Consider the following 21,439-nt stretch of genomic DNA (forward strand, 5'->3'; position numbering starts at 1 on the left):
AATCATTATAATGTTTATTATATTGTATACACAATTGTTGAGAAATTCTTCAGGTACAGTTGTTATAAGGGATAGTATAACTAATATAACTTATTTTAACTTATTATAAATAGCTATTATAGTAAATTATTAAAAGGAATAAAATCATGAGAAATAGAATCTGAAATGCATGTGCACGGAAATGGTTATAACTCGGTTATGAGCAAATCACCAAAAACACAAAAAAAGCAGCTGAAGCATAGCACCGTAACACAACAGCATCCCTCCTGAGGGAGGTCTACGGATTCCTCCCACCGGTGCTGCACTACAAACCCAAACCCAGTTCCGTGTCTCGGTGATTACGCCGTCCTCTTTTCTGACAGACGAACTCGGAACTTTAAAGCCCCGAGGACACCTGTGCTCGTTTGGTATAAAAGTCAGAATAAATTATTGCGACGCTCCACATGGCCACCATTCGCTGTTATAGTAACCTCCAGTCTTCTGGAAACATGTTCCACTAGATTTTGGAGTGTGCTTGTCGAAATCTGTGCTCCTTCAGCCACAAGGGTGTTAGTAAAGTAAAGTTAGTAAAGTCAGGAACTGATGGAGGTGAGGAGGCCTGGGGTGCTGTTAAATAGGCCTTAAAGGTTTTCAATAGGGTTCAAGCTCTATAGCGGGAGATCTTCAGCTTCATCTCATATAAAGCATGTCTTATATGATGCTGAAACAGGTTTTGGGTCTCCCTTCACATGAAGCATCCAACATTTCTGGGAAGAACCAGATATGCCTGGAAAAGTCAGGTGTCCCAATACTTTTGTTCATGTAGTAAATTTGTATCTTAAAGCTGCTGTTGAAATCATTATGCCTGTCCTGTGCTTATCCTTCTTCATTTTGTGCTTCTCAATACTGTAATAATCTTTAATCTCACTATCTGGCAACAGGTTTCATTCTGGTTTCGTCTGGTTGCGACTCGTCTTGGCTCAAGCGATCTGAACACTCTCGGGCTGCGTAGCCGAATGAAATCGATTAGGGTCTTCCGATTCAGCGTGTTTTTTTTAAGGAAAAGTGGAGCGTGTCGGAGAGTGGATTTGGTCAGGCCTCTGAAGCATATAAACAGGAAGTGAGCTGTAATGCACCGCTCAATAAGAGCATTACCTAATGAGCTCACTTCAGCGAAGCTCACCAGTTTTCACAGTCGATCGATTTGGGTTTAATAAATTGAGGACTGTAATGATAGAAAAACAGTGTGATAGAAGAATTGATGGAAGGCAGATATGAAAAAAGAAATGCAGGAGAAAACATATGGATGGAATGACATGGGAAAGAAAGAAAGAAAGAAAGAAAGAAAGAAAGAAAGAAAGAAAGAAAGAAAGAAAGAAAGAAAGAAAGAAAGAAAGAAAGAAAGAAAGAAAGAAAAGGAGAAAAATGGAAGAGTAAATGTAAGTGCGCGCACATGCGCATGTGCGTGCATGTAAGAGAGAGAGTGTGAGTGTGTGAGTGTGTGTGTGTGGACTGTACACACTGGTTACCTCTCCATGCCTGTACTGAGCCAACTGGCCATCTGCGTCAAATTCCCTCAGCACATCTTTCACCTTCAAACTGCAGTCTGGAGAGGCAAACACACACACACACACACACACACACACACAGAAAAAGAGCAAGACAAAAGTTTGAGATTCAAATCCGCTTTGAGATTCAAATATGCCACTTTTACACACAGGCACACACCCTGCACATGCCACACACACACACACACACACACACACACACAGTAGCCTGCACACATTCACATTAGTGGTGTGAAGTGAGAGAGTGAAGCAGGGATCAGTTTTCAGTGTGTGGGCAGCTCAGCACTCACAGTCCATGTACTGCTGCAGCTGGATGAAGTCCACTGGACTCAGCTCTTTCCCTTCCTCCTCCATTCTGCCCCAGGACAAGAGACCTCACTGCAGTCAGAGAGAGAGAGAGAGAGAGAGAGAGAGAGAGAGAGAGAGAGAGAGAGAGAGAGAGGTAGACATTATTATTTCATTGTAGCGAGTTGCGGCTGTAATATCACTGCATTCTCATACTACACTAAAGACATGGACAAGAAATCATGTGTTTAAAAGGAGGCATTGATTCTTTTTTTCTTTCTTTTAAAAAAGGAATAATAGAGAAGAAATGATAAATGGGTGGATAAATATCCAAAAAAGAAAGAAGCATGGGAAGAAATAAGGAAAACTACGGAAACAAGGATGCTTCCATACTTTCCTGTCCACACTTGCTTCTATGGAAGTAATGAGAAAAGATTCAAACTCATACCCGATACCAGGGTCCATATTGATACGTCCCTAATCTCTATAGTGAATGTTTATTCTGAATATCAGATTAAAATAGATCAGTCTGCCAGGGATTAAGGTGTCACACTGAGTCGTGTGTTTCAGCAGCCTCTTTTCAGCGTTCCCTGGAAGAACGTGTAGGAAGTGAGTCTTTATCGCGCTGTCGCTCTGCCAGCTGTTTACAGAACTCTGTAGGTGCAAGAGAGAATGACAGCGTGTTAAAGACGCCCAAATATCCTCCTCACTCCTCCAGGGGAAGCCAAAAGAAGCATCTGGAGCTAATTGAGATTAAATTGGGTGACCCAGTTTAGAAACAGTCTGGACCGTCTCAGAGTCCTGGTCATATCATTTCCTCAACACAGAACCTTTAAAAAGAATCAAATATGAAAAAAAAACAGCATCATTTCTGACTTTACAATTTAAGATTCAAATGTCAGAGTCGATTAACATTAGTGTGGAACAGGGACAGCTTCCTAAACTCTGAGCATGAATACAGCTGAAGAAAAGCAAGCAGAAGAAGAGGGAGAAGAAGTTAAGAGGAGAAGAAGAAGAGGAAAAATAAGCCAGGAGGAAGAGAAGAAAAGGAAAAAGTTGGGAGTAGAATATGAGGAATTAGTACAAGCTGATCAAGAAAGGAGAGAAGAAAAAGAATCATGGAGGAAGAGAAGAAGAATCAAGAAGAAATAGAAAAAGAAGAAAATAGAGTAGAAAATGGAGCAGAATACGGAGAAATATTGAAGATCGAAGAGGAGGGGGAGGAGATTTCTATGATTTCCAATTCATCCCAAAGGTGTTTTATGGGGTTGAGATCTTCCTCCTCCAACCTTAACACACCATGGTGACCTTAGCGTGGCATCACGCTGCCTGTAGCTGAGAGATCCGCGTAAAGAAATCATGGAACGATCGAACTGAGAAAAGAAAAGAACGTGGGGTGAGTGGTTTATTCCTCAATGAGCAAACTGAAAGGAAAATCGAAGATTATGACTCGTCTCCACCTTAAAAACGTTAGGAATTAGCGAGAGCGTGCCTTCCGAGGCCGTAATAAAGATTATAATGATGATGAGATAGGAAACACATGCACACACACACACATCATACACATACCATACACTCACACACACACTCTTTCTTAGGTTATGTAAGGAATGACAGGGCGTCACTCTCACCACCCTGTAGCTGTTTTGCATATAACAGCGTGCCCTGACGTGTGTCTTACGCCTCATATACCACATCACGTCATCCATTGTGCTCCTAATTTACCGGTTTTACCATCATGCTTTTCATCTGCCAGACTGTTTACTTCCTTCCTTCCTTCCTAGCAGTTAGAACAACTATGATAACATTTTGACAGCCCTAATTAATATATAATTAATATATTATAAATTGTAAATAGGATAAAGCGCTCTCTGTGCAGCGGCCAGTCTCACGTGTAAAAACAAATCTGATTCACCTCTAGAGGACGGTCTCGTAATGACATCGGACCTTCTCAGCCGCTCCAGCAACAAACGCGAGCCGGAAAAACTATCTTTGGACTTGTCGGACTGTACGAACATGATGTCACACTGTAGGATCTCTGTAGATCTGTTGCCATAATGACAAACTGATCTAAGAAAAAGACTTGTGCGATTGTAATCAATCCATGACGCTCTCAGACCCGCATTCTCTCGCTAACGGTAGCTAGCAGCAAATAAAAACAATCTGTAGTGTTTATTTTGTTCATGCTTTTCCCTCCGGAACTCTATAATTCCATGCTAATACGTTTCTCGTCTTGCTGTGCTGACCACCTGACTCATTTCGGCATTTTCGTCACGCTAACTGCATCATCAGATTCGGGGTTCCTATTGGCTCCATCATACCGCAGGAAAGTTTCTGAAATATTCTTGCACTGCCAGAATTTCAATGTCGGTAAACATGTCAAACCTGCGAATAAAGACTACATATTTGAGCCTAGGATTATAGGAATCTTTTCGGATTTTCAAAATAAGTCACGGACGAAAAAATCGTGGCTTTTCACGAACAGCTACTACAAAGTTGAAGACAGACAAATTGTCTTTGGATGAAATCATATCAATACGCATTGCGATATGATATTTCTGTACTGATTGACCCAGCCGTAAGAAAAAATTTAAAGAAAGAAAGAAAGCAAAAAAGAAAGAAAGGAAAGCAAGAAAGAAAGAAAGCTATTCGAATGCAGTGAGCTTCTCAGAAACGCTGCATGTGTTTGGTTTGACATTTAGTGAAGGTTTCACACTTGTTCAAGTGATCTGCTGACTGGTGTGTGACAAAGTGTTGCAGAGCCGCTCTCGCTCTCTCACCGCTGTGTTCTTCTCGCTATTCATGCACTCTGACACTGAATCGAGTCCATGGCGAAGATCTTTAAACCAAACCATAAAAAGACTCTGAGGAGATTCAGGAATTTACTGAGCTTCCTCTCTTCTACCGTAAATGGGGGTGTTTGAAATAAGCAGCGGAAATGACTGGCAATTAAGTGCTGAAATGATCGTCTGCAAATTATTATTTATATTTACTATATGGACAAACGTGTTGGGACTTTTCCAGCCATATAGAGCTCTGACCTCAACCCTATTGAACACCTCTGGGATGAATGTAAACTGCAATCCAGGCCTCCTCACCTCATATATAAATATATATATAAAGTGTGTGTGCTTGTATGTGCATGTGCGTTTCATTAGTTTTTTCTCAAAAAAACCTCTAGAGACTAGAAAGGTATTAGCCTTCTTTGGGCATTCCTGCAAAAAAAAAACAAAAAAAAAAAACAAAACAAAAAAAAAAACGGGGGAGTGTGTAGACGTCTTTTTGTGGAGAGAGAAGAAAAAAATGCCACTCCACCTTGCAAGCAAAGACGCAACCTGTATCGAACATCCTGTATAAAAGTTGAAAGAAATTCCGTAGCTTGAAGATGCTTAAAAAACCCCGCAATAAAGGTTCTGTTAAGAACAGAGGTAAAGAGCTGAAAAGGAAACAGTTTAACAGCCTCTTTAGTGCCACTCAGTACAGGAAACCAGCTGATGGGCTGCTCTGAGCATCTTCGAGAACATGCACTGTGTCTGATGCAGTTCTCGCGGAATGTGACCCAAAACCCGCTGCTTTCACAGGAAATGGACACTCGAGTGTCAAACGGCAAACCGCAGTCACACCCTGAACAAAACTCTTGAACATGATGTCATTGCTGTCTTGTGAAGGTTTTCCAATGAATAGAGTGCACCTTGGTTCTGAAGAGGTTTCCCTGTATATGTAAGAGAAAAGAGCCAATCAGATTGCGGACAAATTACATATTTCTACCATTTACAGATTTTGCTCTAGTGGCTCATTAGTCACAGAGGTTTCCTGATTATGGAAGCTCTAAAGCAGTGGGGACGCCGTTCGATTCTGACAGGAAGTGGAAAGAAAATGTATATTTCAGCAGTTTTGCGTTTGCTTGCAATACTACCCCCTTCTGAAATCAGGGCAGCGGTTTAGATATTACGCATTAACATAGTGTTTTGAAAAGTAGACACGAGATCCTGTCATGTCCACATATTTTACAGACGTCGCTCTAGGTAGTTTTTTTTTTTTTTTTTTTGAGACAGCACAACAGGTTTTACGCGAAGACGCAAAAACGATTGCGAAAGAATATCTGCAAATGTTTTGAGAGGGACCATATGAAAAGGAAAAAAAAAAAGTTTTTTTTCCAGAGAGAACGCAAAACAAACCATGAGTAAGAACCAAGAGAATGCTTTTCAAAAAAAACAAAAAAACCCAAAAAAACATAGCTGTCTTTCAAGAGAATGGAAAATAAAAACACCAAGAACGCAACAAGGTTTGCAGATTGCAAAAATCTCTTTCCCGAGAAAGAACACAAAACAATATATAATATTTTTTTTCACCAGAATGCAAAAAAAAAAGAAATGCGGAAAAAAATAATTGCAGGAGAGTTCAAGAGAACGCAATTTTTTTCCCCCTTGAGAGCAAGAAAATCTAGCAAATCTAGTACTAGCTAGCTAAAAGGATTTCAGAGTTCCTTCCAAAGCAACGGCCACAAAACTCATGTAGCCCCATTTGCCAAATCTGGACCAGCTGACTGTTCCTTGACAGGTATTGAGGCGATTTTTATGCGAAGCGACCGCAAAACCAGCCCTTTAAACCCATAGTTCAAAGCCGCTAAAACCAGAGGACAATTTCACTGAATACAACATAATACACCGTTTTGGTTTTTTTTAAACAAAAGATTGAAAACTGAGCGAAGGTGATGAGCTGCTGTAATGAAAGACAATGTGTGTGTGTGTGTGTGTGTGTGTGAGTGAAGAATGAGCTGATAGCGCATGTTAGTCAGTAAAAGGGAAATGTGATGACTGCTATGGAAATTTAGTTGCTAGCGCGGTGGCGTGCTGCAGTGGTTAGCAGCAGGCTGCAAAAATGGGGGTTTCCTTGTGTTATGAGTTGCAACATACGTCTCCCCCCTGATGCGGTCACAGATAAAGGTGGAGGTGTTGGTGTAAACAGGTAAAACAATTGAAAAACTAAAAAATGTTATCTACTCCTCTGAAAGAAAAAAAAAAGTTTAAATAGTGTAATCAATAAAAACTCCCCGAGCTTTTACTCATTAAAATACAATCATTTAGAAACACGTTCATTTCTTCCTTCAAACAATACCACAATCTTTATTAAACAACAGCACACTTTTACTAAAAACGGTTATATTTTGCGCACACACTCTACACCCCTTTACAATAGGAATAACAACATGGACGGTTCGCTAGTTTGCAAACTTAAAATACCATCAGCCTACAACACTGTTAAGTGGGGTTTTTTTTGTTGTTTTTTTATAAATATAAAGACAAAGCAAACCAGGAAAAGTGCTAGTTTAAGTGTTTCAGAGGGACGTAGGTCTTCAACCATTGCTTGAAGATAGCCAGTGACTCAGCTGTTCAGAGACCTAGGGGAAGTTCATTCCACCACCTCGGTGCCAGAACAGAGAAGAGCCTTGAAACTCTTAAATCTAACACACTTAATTAGCGATCCTTCAGAATCTCATGATCCTCTGATCATTTGTGTGTCATCTGTGATTGGTCCCAAACAGAGGTGGCAAAGGTACACACATCCTTCACGCAAGCTGAAGTACAGATGTTTAAAAAGACTCTGAGAAAAGCTTTAGCTTTACTACTACCTGTTTTAGTGTCACGCTGGTAACTGGACCTCAAATTATATTAATATAATACAAAATAATTTCAAATGTTGTTACCTAACGAATGCATCCAGGCTGAACATCCACCATATAGAACACAAGTAGAGATAAGATGATGATGATGATCAGGAAAGTCTCTGTTCTTAGTCATGTTTACATCACTGACTCCCTGTGTTTCATCCACGTTAACCCCAGACGTCTTGTTGCCTTCTGCCTACTCATTGTTAGCTAAACTAGCCTACGTCTGTGGTGCGTGAGAGCCAGGAAATGATACACCAGTGGTAGATGACAAGAAATAGGTTGATGGGCTGAAAACGGCACACAATGAGAAGAAAAATATCTGTATCATGCATCTGTATCAGCAAAGACTTCTCTGCTGGCCTAAACACTATCAGAACACTGACCTACATTTACGATCTAAATTCTAATATTTGTTCCATGAAATTGTATTAATTTATTCCCAACAGTTTATTCTCATTTCGTAGTGTTTCTATTGGCTGCACTGCTTCCAGTACGTGTATGTTAGATTTTTTCGTCCAATCAGATTTCAGCCTCTTTTTGCTGCCATGTTAATCTAATCTACCCAGAGCCTTCATAGTCAGTACTGCTGGCCGATGTACTTAGACTCTATTAGCAATTGGTCTGTTTCTTTAATCAGTCAGATTTCAAATTCGCTTCACAGGGCAGCTAGCTGGCCCAGAATAGCGTCAGCATTTTTCCGTCCTCTGATTGGTTGGTCAGAGGGAAACTGAAGGGTTTGTTCACCACTTCCAGACCAGTGAATACGATCGGTAACACTGGATTACAGCCTCTGAGGAACGATGCTAATTATGAGTCTGTATCTCTGATGAGTAGGTTGTATTTTATTTACATTTAAATTTTTTTGTCATGTTATTACAAATATTGATTCTGAACTGCTCCAGATGTTGTAGGTGCACAGTTGCGGTTGTAGTGTAGAGGTTTGGAGTCTTAACTGGGTTTCTTGCTTTAGTAAAATGGTTTTCACCCTCCATACGTGAAATGCCTCTCTCTCTGTAATGCCACGCGTTGTTATATTGTGTTTTTGTATTGTATTGATGGTTTCTATAACTGCGACGTGATGGTGGTATTAAGAGGCGGATTAAGTCGGGTACGTCCCCACTGAAGGCCCAGGTACCAAATGCACGACCCGCCACTGATGTCACTAAATAGATTAAAACTAAAGTAACGAGCCTGAAATAGAAAGTACAGATATTTGTGTACAAAAATGTAATGAGTAAATGTAAAAAAATGTGTCTGAAAAATAAACAGTGAAGTAAAATACTGATACCACAGAAATCTACTTAATTACAATAACAAAGTATTTGTACTTTGTACTTCCCACCTCTGGTGCTGAGCCCAAGTGACATCACCTAAAGACCAGGATTGTTTTTCAGGGGAAAAAAAAAAAACTGTCCATACTGCTAGACATAAAATTCTTACAGTTTTAAGCTGAGAGACATAAAAAAAAAAAAAAAACTATACAATACAGACAGAAGTATTGGGACACCTGACTTTTCCAGCTATATGTGCTTCTTCCATAAAACTGTAACAACAAAGTTGGAGGTACACAATTATATAGTGTGTCTATGGATGTAGTAGCATGAAATATTCCAGACCTGTTCCAGCATGACAGTGCCCCTGTGCACAAAGCCAGCTCCATGAAGATATGCTTTCCATGGTTTGGAGAGGAAGATCTCTTGCTGTAGAGCTCGGACCTCAACTCTATTAAAGATCTTTGAATATGAACGGGGCTGACTACACCCCCGGGCCTCTTTACCTCAGCTACATCAGCACAAATCTCCATAAGCACACTACAAAATCTAGTGGAACAAATTCCCATAAGAGTAAATGGGGGCTACAGTAAATGTGAAATGGGATGTTCGAAATGAGGTAGTCAGGTGTACATCAAGGAAAGGAAAAAGAAATCAACTGTTAGTTGAACAATAACTAAACCTCAAATATTTACAATTGAAGTTGTGGTCAGGTTCCAATGTGCTCCTGCACATGTCCATTACCATCCAATCTGAGAAGGACAATCACACTATATTGCACTATATACACAATAGTATTGAGATCTGAGTTTTCCATGCAAATGTGTTTCTTCTCCAAACTGTTTTGACCAAGTTGTTTCCTGTTCCACCATGACAATGCCCCATGCACAAAACCAGCTCCATGACCATATGCTATAAATGTGTTGGAGTGGAAGATCTCCTGCTATAGAGCTCTGAACAACTCTTTGAACACATTTGGAATGATTGTGAATGCTGAAAGCACCCCAGGCCTCCTCACCTCACCCCCCGTCAGAGATCTTCCTACCACGGCTCCCTCCGTCGCTCTCTCTAAGGCTAATCGCTCTCAGGCTAATCGCTAATCGCTGACACCTGTTCCACATTATCGTTCCCCTTTATAAGTTACCGTTTCGACCTTACTCGCTGTCGGATCTACTCTATGGCTACAGTGATCTTCCTGACTCCTGACCACCAGCATTCCCCGCTGGTTCTTGCTCCTTGTTCGGAACTGTTGGATTATACTCGCTTTACGGATTATTCCCGTGTTCTGGTATATACCCGCTTTACGGATTATCTCCGCGTCACGATTCGTAACTCTCCTGTTTGTGCTCTGAACTTTAATAAAGTATGATAGAGTTACTCCCGTTTCCTACGTGTGGTCACTGTCCTAACACCCCTACTTCAGTATCTGACTTTGCTAACACCCTTGTGGCTGAATGAGCACAAAACAAAATGTAGTGGAAAATCCCAGTAAAGTGAAGGTTGTTAGAACAGTAAATGGAGACTAAATGGAGAATGGGAAGTTCAAAAAAAGGTGGCCCACAAACTTTTCAATTTCATTTATTTTTATTTGTATAGCGCTTTTAACAATGAATGTCTCAAAGCAGTTTCACACAGATAATGTGGTTCTAACAATGAATAAGATGTTCGTTTTTGTTTATATAGTTTACATCAAGAAAAAAAAATGAAAGAAACTGTAAGCTATACAGCTCTTCTCATCATGTAAGGTGAACTTTATTAACTAGACCTCAATTAACTTAATACAATTTAAGTTTTAAAAGAAATCGGCACTCAAAAACGTTTTTTTTTTTTTTTAAAGGAGACGATGTGAGAAAGTCGTGGTACACAAGTCGTCGAAACTAATGAAGTCGTCATCGGCTAAAACACACACGCAGACTACTTTACTTGTCAAATTTACGAGAATCGAGGCAAAGTTCAACCTCGACCTTACTGTCTACTCCAATCTTCCCAAATGAGTGGAGAATATTATAAACAGCAAATGGGGACTAAATGTGGAATAGGATGTCCAAAAATCCCATAGGAATCTTTTTATCTTTATTGTGTATAATGTCAAATATTCATGATGGCAAGAGTTTTTCTAGTTTGTTTTTCTACAAACACATCATCATACTGTAATTGTGTAATTCTGGGATACTCTAATTTGGGTTTATGACCACTTAAGGACAAACTGTTACACCCTTTTTGCAGATCTTATCTCCCATAATCACCTGCACACCCTTCCAATAAAGCAGAGGACTTAGCCCTTTAACGATACTCTATCTATGTTCCACAGTGCATGTGAAAAGACCATAAGTTCATCTTTGGCTGAATAAGAAAACAGTAATTGGACTGTAATTAATATAAACAGTTTGCTACAATGGTTTTCTGCAATTGCCATGAACAGTTTTGCATCCGTCAGTGCACATTGAACATTTCATAACTTTAACAATGATGGAACTATAAAATGAATGGATGCTCGGTTTCACCCAGATGAGCATTATGAGTTTCTGGTTTCCTTCGAGTTTTCTTCCTCAAATCGTCTCAGGAAGTTTTTCCCCCCCACCCACCATGGCATCTTTTAATTTAAAAAGTTACATTTTTATATTTGTAATCAGTTTATTTCTGTAATAAGCTGCTTTGGGACTGTGTTCATTGTTAAAAGCACTATACAAATCAAACTGAACTCGATGAAAAAGACTTGCCGCTCGACACTCGGGAATGAAGGCTTCCCCGTCAAGTTCACGCAGTATAAAAAATGTTTTCTTCTCTCAGAATAATTGCTGTTTGCTTTGTCTTGCTGTGTTTTGATGAAGTCTCGCCCACATGATGATTGTGTCAAGCCTCCTTGCTCTTTTGTAATCGCTTGAGTTCATCTCCTGGCTTTTGAAAGAAAGAAAAAAAGAAAAGAAAAGAAGAAAAAAAAAACAGGCGTGGCTCTTTTGCTTCGGTTTATTGGGCTGTTTATTGAATTTGGTCGAAATCAGTACGCTCAGATAAAACCGTGTGTATCTGCGAGGGAGAGGCCGAGCAGCATCTGGTCAGTGGAGAAAGAGGAAAACCAGGCCCGGACTCTATGAAAGGAGGTTTACCTTTCTCGCACGGTGTTGTCAAGAGCGACTGCATAGCACGATAGGTTGAGAAAGAGAGTGAGAGAAAGATAGATAAAGAAAAAGAGGGTTGAATGGGTCTTCCCCTAGCCTCCACCCACACTGTAACTCTTGTGGCCTTCAAACAGCCTGGTTTGCATTCCACCTGCAGATATGAGTGTGATTCATCTTCCTCAATAAGGGGGTGCTCCATTTCTATAAATGGACAGTGGGCTTTTGAAACACACAGCATGTGTGTGTGTGTGTGTGTGTGTGTGTGTGTGTGTGTGTGTGTGTGTGAGTGTGGAGGAGTATTTTTCCTGGGGACTATGGGTAAAAAAAAAAACCTGACAGGTCTGACATGACTAGAAGAAAAGAAACTGTTATACAATATACTTTTATAAAACTGTTATACAATGGAGGTTATAGCAATTAATAGAAAATGTCCCCACAAGGAAAGAAATAAACGTGTTTTTTTTTGTTTGTTTGTTTTTGTCCCAGCAAGAATATGAATAACAAAATACCGGTTAAAGGGCAAAAACTATTCATATTCTTGCTGGGACATTTTGTATATATATAAAAAACAACAAGTTTATATGTACTTGTGAGGACTTGGACAAAATACCAGATAATGGACAAAAAGTCCTCAGAAGGCTAGAAAGTCAAAACGTGTGTGTGTGTCTGTGTTAATACCAGTTAAAGTACAAAGCGGGCAAATATTTCTATCCTTGTGGGGACATTTTCTATTTATCGCTATAACATCCTTTGTATAATAGTTTTATACGAGTACTTTGTAAACCAGTTTCTTTTCTTCTAGTACTCTTTTCTTTTCTTTTGTCCCCACAAGAATATGAATAACAAAATACCAGTTAAAGGGCAAAAATTATTCATATTCTTGCGGGGAAATTTTGTAAAAAAAAAAAAAAAAAAATATTTTTCATTTTGACGTACTTATGAAGACTTGGACAAAATACCAGATAATGGGCAAAAAGTCCTCAGAACGCTAGAAAGTCAAAACGTGTGTGTGTGTGTGTGTGTGTGTGTGTGTGTGTGTGTGCGCATGCATGAGTTTATGGCTTCTGGGACATTCTTTTGCATGTAAAATGAGGCCACTGCCTTGTTCAAGCTCGTGAAAGTTCTATATTATGACTTGGAACCCTTTTACTTAAAAATCCCTATTTCGGGGGGAAAAAAAAGACAAAAAACTGCACTGCTGAAAGTGTAGCGCGCAGACAGCCGGGATGACTCACATCTCTTTGAAGGTCTGCTGTTTGTTCGCTGCAGTGGCAGCCATGTGCTATGAGAACAGCAGATGCAGCGTGACAGGAGGAAACCCGTTTAGAGTCGCGCAACCCGACCGCAGGCACGTCTGAGCCTGTTGACACCACGCCTGAGCCTGCAACGATGCCTTTTCTGCTCTTACCTGGAACAAGAGGAAGCATGCAAAGCAGAGAAGGGCCTCGACGCTCTCAAACATTCTCTCTCTCTCTTTTTTTTTCCCTCTCTGCTTACTCCTACACACATTGCAGCAGACTACAGAACGAACACAGCAGGATGCTTCACACTCTCCGTGTCCTCAGGTTCAGCCGAAACCACCGTGTCAATTCAGTTATGTGCTTCCAAGCCAGGTGAACACGCTCTCCCTTTGGGGATGTGTACTTTAATGAGTTCAAGAAAGCACAAATGCGTCAACATTCTGACTAAATGCCAGCGACTGCAGGTCTTCTGATTTGCCTAGATTTACGTAAACATCTGGAAAAAAGTGTCGACGTAAAACCAGAGCAAAGGCAACATCCATTTTTATTACGCACAAAAATATGTATCTATAATCAACTATCGGTTACTGTGAAATTGATCTTGTTGCCGAATCGTGAGAAGCAGCTTTGAAATAAATTACGCTAAATGATTATATTATTCGTCTTTTTTCTTTCTGTGATTAGTCTAAGCAGGACGTAATAAGCGACTGAGCGACTTTATATAACACCAGTTTGAAATGTCAGTCTGTCAGAGAAATCAGGGGTTAATTGAAGAGGCGGATGAAGCAGCCCGAGCTCCTGCAGCTCGATTGTGAGTGCGCGAATGGAGCCGAACTTCAGAGCCATAACGAGATAGAAACGGAAATCACAACACGGCGTAACAACGTTAACAATCGCAACGTGCGCGTGAAACTACATTGTAATGAATATCATCTTACTATTTACTCCACATTCGGTCTCAGAGATATTTTGGGTAAAAAAAAAATTAAGCTGTGGTGAAAACACGAGTGTAACCTCAAGGTTCTGGTGAAAGTGTGTGAGAACGAGGGTTCCTTTTACAGTGTGTCTGCCACTAAAATCTAAAGAGGTTCCGGACGATGGAACGTGACCTACACCCATTATTTACACAGAAATCTCATTCGTCATTACTGTTCATTTCCATAGTGAATGTCTGTTTAGAATGTTTGAACTTTTTCCTAAAGTAGACATGTAAGGAGTTTAACTTTTACTCGACTCACATTTAGGTAGGGGATTAGTACTTTTACTCTACAGGAAATCCATTTACTATATTTTTATTAGGGCTGTCAATCGATTAAAATATTTAATCGCAACTTAATAACATTTTTATCTGTTCTAAATTTACCTTAAATTAATACTTTGCACGTTTTTAAAACTCTATTCAACATGGGCATGGACAAATATTGATGCTTTATGCAAATGTGTGTTTATTATTAGTAAAACTATATTCAACATTTAACATGAAGACAAAATATTCTTGTAAATGTTTTCAAGTAATGATGGTGTTTTAAATTACGTAAATCATCAGGACACCAAACTGAACTTTTACTATGTTTCCACACAGATGGTTCTAATGGCCAGATGTGTGATTTTGGTGCTTGATTTAAGACAAAAGAAACAATACTATAGAAATGAAATTTGCATATATTTTAGATATCATAGAGTAGTCAATGTGCAGCAGTATATAGCAGTACAAATTTACTGTCCTCGGAAAATAACTCAACATACAGCCATTATTGTCTAAATAACTGGCAACAAAAATGAGTACACCCTAAGTGAACAAAAACTGTCTCCAAAGAGTCAATATTTTGTGTGAGCAATCTGTTAGCTATCACTGCCTTAATCCTCCTGGGCATGAAATTCACCAGAGTTGCACAGGTTGTTGCTGGGATCCTCTTCCACGCCTCCATAATGACATCCCAGAGCTGCTGGATGTTACACACATGGCGCTTCTCCACCTTCCGCTTAAGGACGTCCCACAGGTGCTCAAGAGGGTTTAGGTCAGGAGACAAATTCAGCCACTTAATCACCTTCAGCTTCCTCAGCAAGGCAGTTATTATGTTGGAAAACTGCCGTTCGGGCCAGTTTATGAAGGGAGGGCATTGTGTTCTGCTCCAAAATGTCACAGAAAATGTTAGAGTCAGCAATGTCAGCAGCACTCATGCAGCCCCAGACCATGATGCTACCACCACCATGCGTGACTGTAGGCAAGACTTAGTTTTCTTGGTCCTCCTCACCAGGACGTCACCACACATGCTGGACACCATCTAAGCCAAACAAGTATATCTTATCAGACCACAGGACATGGTTCCAGTAATTCATGCTCTTGGACAGGTTGTGCGTCAGCAAACCGTTTGCAGGCTTTTTTGTGAGACAGCTTCAGAAAAGGCTTCCTTCTGGGATGATGGCTATGCAAACTGACATGTTGCAGTGTGCGGCATACAGTCTGAACACCGACACCAGGGCCTTCTGCTTCTGCAACCTCTTAAGCAATGCTGAAGCATTAATGCGTGTGTTTTTTGAAACAGCTTCTGCACCTGACGCACAGCACGAGGACTCAGCTTCTTTGATGGACCCTTGTGAAGTCTGTTCTGAGTGGAACACGTCTTGGAAAACCTCTGTATGACCCTGGCCACTGTATGGTAACTCAGATTCAGGGTGTTACTGATGATCCTTTAGCCTGGGCATCTTTGTGGAGAGCAACAATTCTAATTCTCAAATCCTCAGAGAGTCTTTTGTTTGAGAATTGTACTCAAAGCACCAAATTTTAACTGTTTTAATACAAGATACACAAATTTGTATGATCCTTTCAAGCAGACTAAAACATGAACATCATAAGATAGGACATGTGGCTTTGCATTGATTGATGACTTACAGCTATTATCACTTAGGGTGTACTCACTTATGTTGGCAGCTATTTTGACAATAATGACTGAGTTATTATATAGTTATGTTCTTTAGAAGTTGAGTTTTTCTATATTATCCACTATACTAGGAAATTGAACTTTCCAGCCATTTGTGGTTCTTCCTCAAACTGTTACCACAAAGTTGGAGGCACACAATTGTATAGAGCGTCTTTGGATGTGGTAGCTTAGAATTTTCCCTTTACATAAACCAAAGCTGCTCCATGAAAACATGATTTACATGGTTTGGAGTGGAGATCTTGAGTGGCCTGCAATAAAGCTCCGACTTGATAACCTGTGGGATAGATGTGAACGCTGACTGCACCCTAGACCTCCTCACATCCTCCTACATCAGTACCTGACACCCTTGTGGCTAAATGAGCACAAATGTCCACAAAATCTGGTTAAACATCTTCCCAGAAGAGTGGAGGTTATTAAAATAGCAAAGGGGTAAAAGTTGCGGATTAGGATGGTTGAAAAACTGCATCAAATCTTATGATCAGGTGTCCACAAACTTTTGCCCGAATATTGTATATACACTATAAGACAGATGGCCATTTCTATGTTAACCTTTTCCTTTTTTCGAAGCCCCTGACATCCAAAAAAAACACACGACCTGCTCACATCCCCGAAGACATGACATTTAACGCTTCTTATAAATTACAGCCTGCTTTTTTTATACATCCAATGAATCATGTCCATAAAATGCAAAGAAGTAAAGCCAAGAAAGGAAACGAGCTCCTCGCATACACTATTATATAACCGTGCGCTGTGCGCTCCATACAAAGCCACAAAAAAGATTTTACAATAATTTTTGTACATAGTTTAGACCGTAGCGCTGTTGAATGCTTGATTCTGATTGGTCAGAAGTTGATACTTGTTCACCTCTAATCATTTTAATTCTTTTTGAATGTAGTAACTGATTCACGGGGACTTGTAGGGTAAACGATTCACAGATCAATCCAGATTTTGTAGTTTTCTGTCAGGAGATTTAGAGGAGGGGTCTCAAATGTTAGCATTTTGTCAAACTGACATCTTCGGGTCTGAAGAGTTTGCGATTTGTGATTTATTTTTCTTGAACCGAAGCTGCAATTGTGACAATAGTATTGAGCCTAAATTTCCGAGACACATACGCTGAAATGGAAAAAACACAAACTGAAAACTATAAATTTGATAGCGAAAATTGCACAAGGTCCTCAAGTAAACAGCTATCTTCATTAATGGTCTGCTGAGGTTCCTTTTAGATAGTCACGGTTTCTAAATGCACTGCCCGAGTTTCCATTTAATCCTCGACCACAGAACCACATTCTAGCACAAACCTCCCTTATGGGGCGGGGCTAAATAATGCTTTCCTCTCATTGGCTAGGGAGAAATTTCTCAACAGCTGTCTGTACCCAGACGTGAAGACTGGCACGAATTTCGAAATTTGTTAAGTGATTAATTTAGTAATGAAACTCAAATGTTACCCAAACCCTCAATTATTAATGATGAACTAAAGTACTAAGTAATTAAGAACAGAAGGAATCCATTTTTCTTTACAATGTACAAACACGAGGACTAAACAAAAAACTGCAAAACTCGATCAAAATCACAGTAAGGCATTGTAAGGCATTGCGTAGCCCCGATTAACATGAGTTTATAGATTTGATTTACGTTTCTTTGTATACGTGTTCATTATTTCAATTAGTTACGTTCAGTATTTTTTATACAAAAATAAATCCATACGGAAATTTTTCTTAATTTCTTAATTAATCTTCATTTCAATTACAGCTGCTTTAGTAGAAGTGCTAACAGGAACATTTGCAATTCGAAACATTTCGCAACATCGGAGTGCGAGTATAACTAGATGCCTAAGAAGTTCATGCTAACTAACGAACCTATTCTTACATTTGAGTAAAATAAGAGACAAAACCCTACACAATGTGCCAGAATGTGTTCCTGGTGGTAACAGTAATGCCGTTTTTTTGTCAATTGCCGCACTCAGAAACCAATAATAAACTGGTGTTCGAGTGTATACCTGTATTCAAATCATTCAGATTGTAATAACGGTGTTCAACAGGACAGTAATTTACCTCAAAGCAAAAAACAGTAGTTGTATAGTCCGAGGCTGTGATTAGCCGAAGCTCCTGCAGTCAGGAGGGATTCGAAAAAACTCTTGGGGGTTTCTAAATCCAGAAACACTTCCCCCGTTTTAGAGCAATAATAAGATCATATGCAGCCTCAAGCTAGCGAGAAGGATCTCTGGCATGGTGATTATCTCCCCAATAACTCCCACAAGGCCTGGGTTTTTCCACTCAGTCATTCGGTCGGACCGCGAGCTTCGTTTTAGGAAAACCTCAACGTTGCTCTTACAGGACGATTTTGATATCCGTGCGGTTATAAATATAGAAGCCGAGGGAATTTACCCCGGACCGACCGACCAGACTTGCAAGGGTCAGGATTTCCTCTGAGGGAGAACGAGAATGAGCAAGAGAGTGGAGGAAATGTATCATCCAGCTAATTTGTGTTTGTGACACACTCATGATAATGAAAGATTGAAATCGGAGGCAGAGCACAAGCATAAACAAGGCTGAAAAAAAAAAAAAAATCAAGCGGGGCAGACTTACATTCTTTCCACTGTGTGGAAAATGTTTCAAATGAGAACTAAAACCAAAAAACATGCCCAAGGTTTGAGTCAGGAGGTGAGAGAAGGAGAACTTTCACATTGTTTCAATGACTAATCCACATCCTGCAGATATAAACAGCTATACAAACTACACACTCAAACTTTTTTTTTTTGCTAAGTCTAACCTATCCGAGCGACGTCTTCTCTCTTCACAAACCGAATCTAAAAACCTGCAGAGTTTTGCCTGGTTTCGTTACCATACACACATGGAAATTTTTCGGGTCACGTGACCAGTCATATTGACGCAACAACAAAACACGATTTACATTGAAACCAGAGAACAGCACGCGGCTTTTGGACGTGCTAGGTGACACCCGTGCCGACGACGCGCATTAAAACTTGTTTATGTTTTGTTGTGGCTCAAAGAGTTTTCCATATAATGCAATATCAGGATGATGAAGAACGAGTTTGGCAGGAACGCCTCAGCCTTGGGAAAGCCGCCGCACCATGGTTTTATGGTTCCTACTGTTCACTTGTCAGCCACAAAAAGTAGCACAGAGTAGCGAACGGCTGAGTTGAGTCACGTAGAGCTGACGAGTTTTATGAAGGAGGTGAAGGCAGGCTGCAGGCAATATATATATATATATATATATATATATATATATATATATATATTCAGCACAGTGAAATTCTTTCTTCAAATATTCCAGCAATGTTAGAAACCTGAGGGTCAGCCATGATAGCAATGAGGCCTGGAGCACAGAAGGTTAAGAGCAAGAAGCTCTTGAACCCCTGACCTTTTGATCTGTAACTCTTAATCACTGACCTACCACTTGCCCATGGATGTGTAGGTAGACAGACAGACAGACAGACAGACAGACAGACAGACAGATAGATAGATACACAATAGCTACATAAATACATCGGCGATAATCAAAAAAGTCAATGTATATATGTGTATAGGTGCGTATATATATATATATATATATATATATATATATATATATTATATATAAATATAAAAACCATACATACACACATAATAATATTAAAAAACATACACAACTTATATAGATATGAAGTTGTATTATATTGTATATATACACTAAAACATCTTGGTTGCCAAATAAAATTTAATCCTCCAGATTTTTTTTTTCCAATTTTTTTGTGTATCTACCAAAAAAAAAAAAAAAAGAGAGAGAATAAAGAAAAGAGAGAGAAAGGTCTTGGTGATCAGGTCCTGCCATAAGTGAGAACAGGAACTAACACGTTTTGTTGTTATTCCACATCATTACCCAGAACTACAAAACAAGAAATCGTCCTTTAATAGCGAACTGCTGTGGTTTAGGAGAAAGAAAATCACTGTTGGAGAGGAGTGAACTTCAGGGTGCAGGATGAGGATCTCGGAATCATCTTGGGTTCCCTCACGATCGTCCAGGATGTTGATTCAAATCGTTATATATTTGATTTTCGAGTTCTGAACTTCTTGTCAGGTTGAAGTGCATGGTTTGTTTAGGGTTTTTTTTAGGTTTTTAAGCATGTATATGTGATATTTTTATGTAGGTGCCAATTACACAAAATATATATTGTATATATGAGGTTGTGTGACGTTGTAGCGCGAGAGGATGTTTGTTTTGTTAGTTTTTTTAATGCATTATACAGTTGCAGAGTATATAATTTAATAAAAACATTTGTGCACATTTTTTAGCAGCTTAATCACTTAGAAGTAATTTAGAAAGGTACTAGTGCATGTCACTGATTGTGTCAGGACTTCTTTAGTACCTTTATTATGAACAGCAAGCAGGAGATCTATGCATGCTATAAACAACGAAAAAAGTAGGAAAAGTGCACGTGAATCTAATCTAATGCGAGTTGAAATTATTGAAATTTTTGACAATAATTAGTGTTGTTTTTGTTGTTGTTGTTGTTGTTGTTCTTGTTGTTTTGCACATTGGGAAATTAGTCCAAAGAACAAATCAATATATCAGTAGCTTCAGTAGCGCTCTGCACTTCTCCCGGACATTCCACACTATATATAAATGATCGAAGTAATGCAAAATAAAGCTTGTTTTTTTCGTTACCTGGTGCAAATCCTCGGCAAATGTTGATGTCGCGTAGAAATCGCTGGAGCTCGCGCGCTGAAACGCTCCGGCACGCAGGAACACGCGGACACACACGCACGCACACCGGAGCGCGCGCGCATTAGAGTTTGTTCCTTCCTCGAAACACCCGAGTTTAACGCCACGACATGGCTGAGAAAGTGTGTGTGTGTGTGTGTGTGTTTGGGTTGCGCTCCCGGTTAGTTTAGTATGGCGCTTGAAACGGCCTGTCAAACCCGCCCTGATTGACTGACTCATCTGCCCGCCCACTCCGTGCCAAACCCCGCCCATTAAATATACAGCTCCGCCTACCGTGTACAGCCCCGCCCACTGTAAGAGACGAAAGAGAGAGAGAGAGAGAGAGAGAGAGAGAGAGAGAGAGAGAGAGATAACGGAGAGAAAGAGAGAGAAAGGAGAGAGAGAGAGAGAGAGAGAGAGAGAGAGAGAGAGAGAGAGAAATAGAGAGAAATAGAGAGAGAGAGAGAGAGAGAGAGAGAGAGAGAGAGAGAGAGAGAGAGAGAGAAATAAAGGAGAGAGAGAGAGAGAGAAATAGAGATTGAGAGAGAGATAAAGGAGAGAAAGAGAGAGAGGAATAGAGAGAGAGAGAGAGAGAGAGAGAGAGAAAGAGAGAAAGAGAGAGAGAGAGAGGAGGAGAGATAAATGAGAGAAAGAGAGAGAGA

At 39.9% G+C, this 21,439-nt stretch overlaps 1 protein-coding gene across 1 annotated transcript in view; it reads right to left on the minus strand.

The window, feature by feature from the left end:
- The window catches only part of dgkaa (diacylglycerol kinase, alpha a), a 52,544-nt gene extending 31,538 nt beyond the window's left edge, over positions 1-21,006 (minus strand). Inside the window, exons 1-3 of the mRNA XM_046869359.1 lie at positions 20,742-21,006; positions 1,838-1,925; positions 1,509-1,585 (exon numbers count right to left, since the gene is read on the minus strand). Of these exons, the coding sequence (XP_046725315.1) occupies positions 1,509-1,585; positions 1,838-1,901 (141 nt within the window). The 5' untranslated portion in view covers positions 1,902-1,925; positions 20,742-21,006. The remainder of the gene's footprint in view (positions 1-1,508; positions 1,586-1,837; positions 1,926-20,741) is intronic.
- Between the last annotated feature and the right edge of the window lie 433 nt (positions 21,007-21,439).

This window comes from Silurus meridionalis, chromosome 16 (genome assembly GCF_014805685.1).
Source record: "Silurus meridionalis isolate SWU-2019-XX chromosome 16, ASM1480568v1, whole genome shotgun sequence".
Taxonomy (NCBI): domain Eukaryota; kingdom Metazoa; phylum Chordata; class Actinopteri; order Siluriformes; family Siluridae; genus Silurus; species Silurus meridionalis.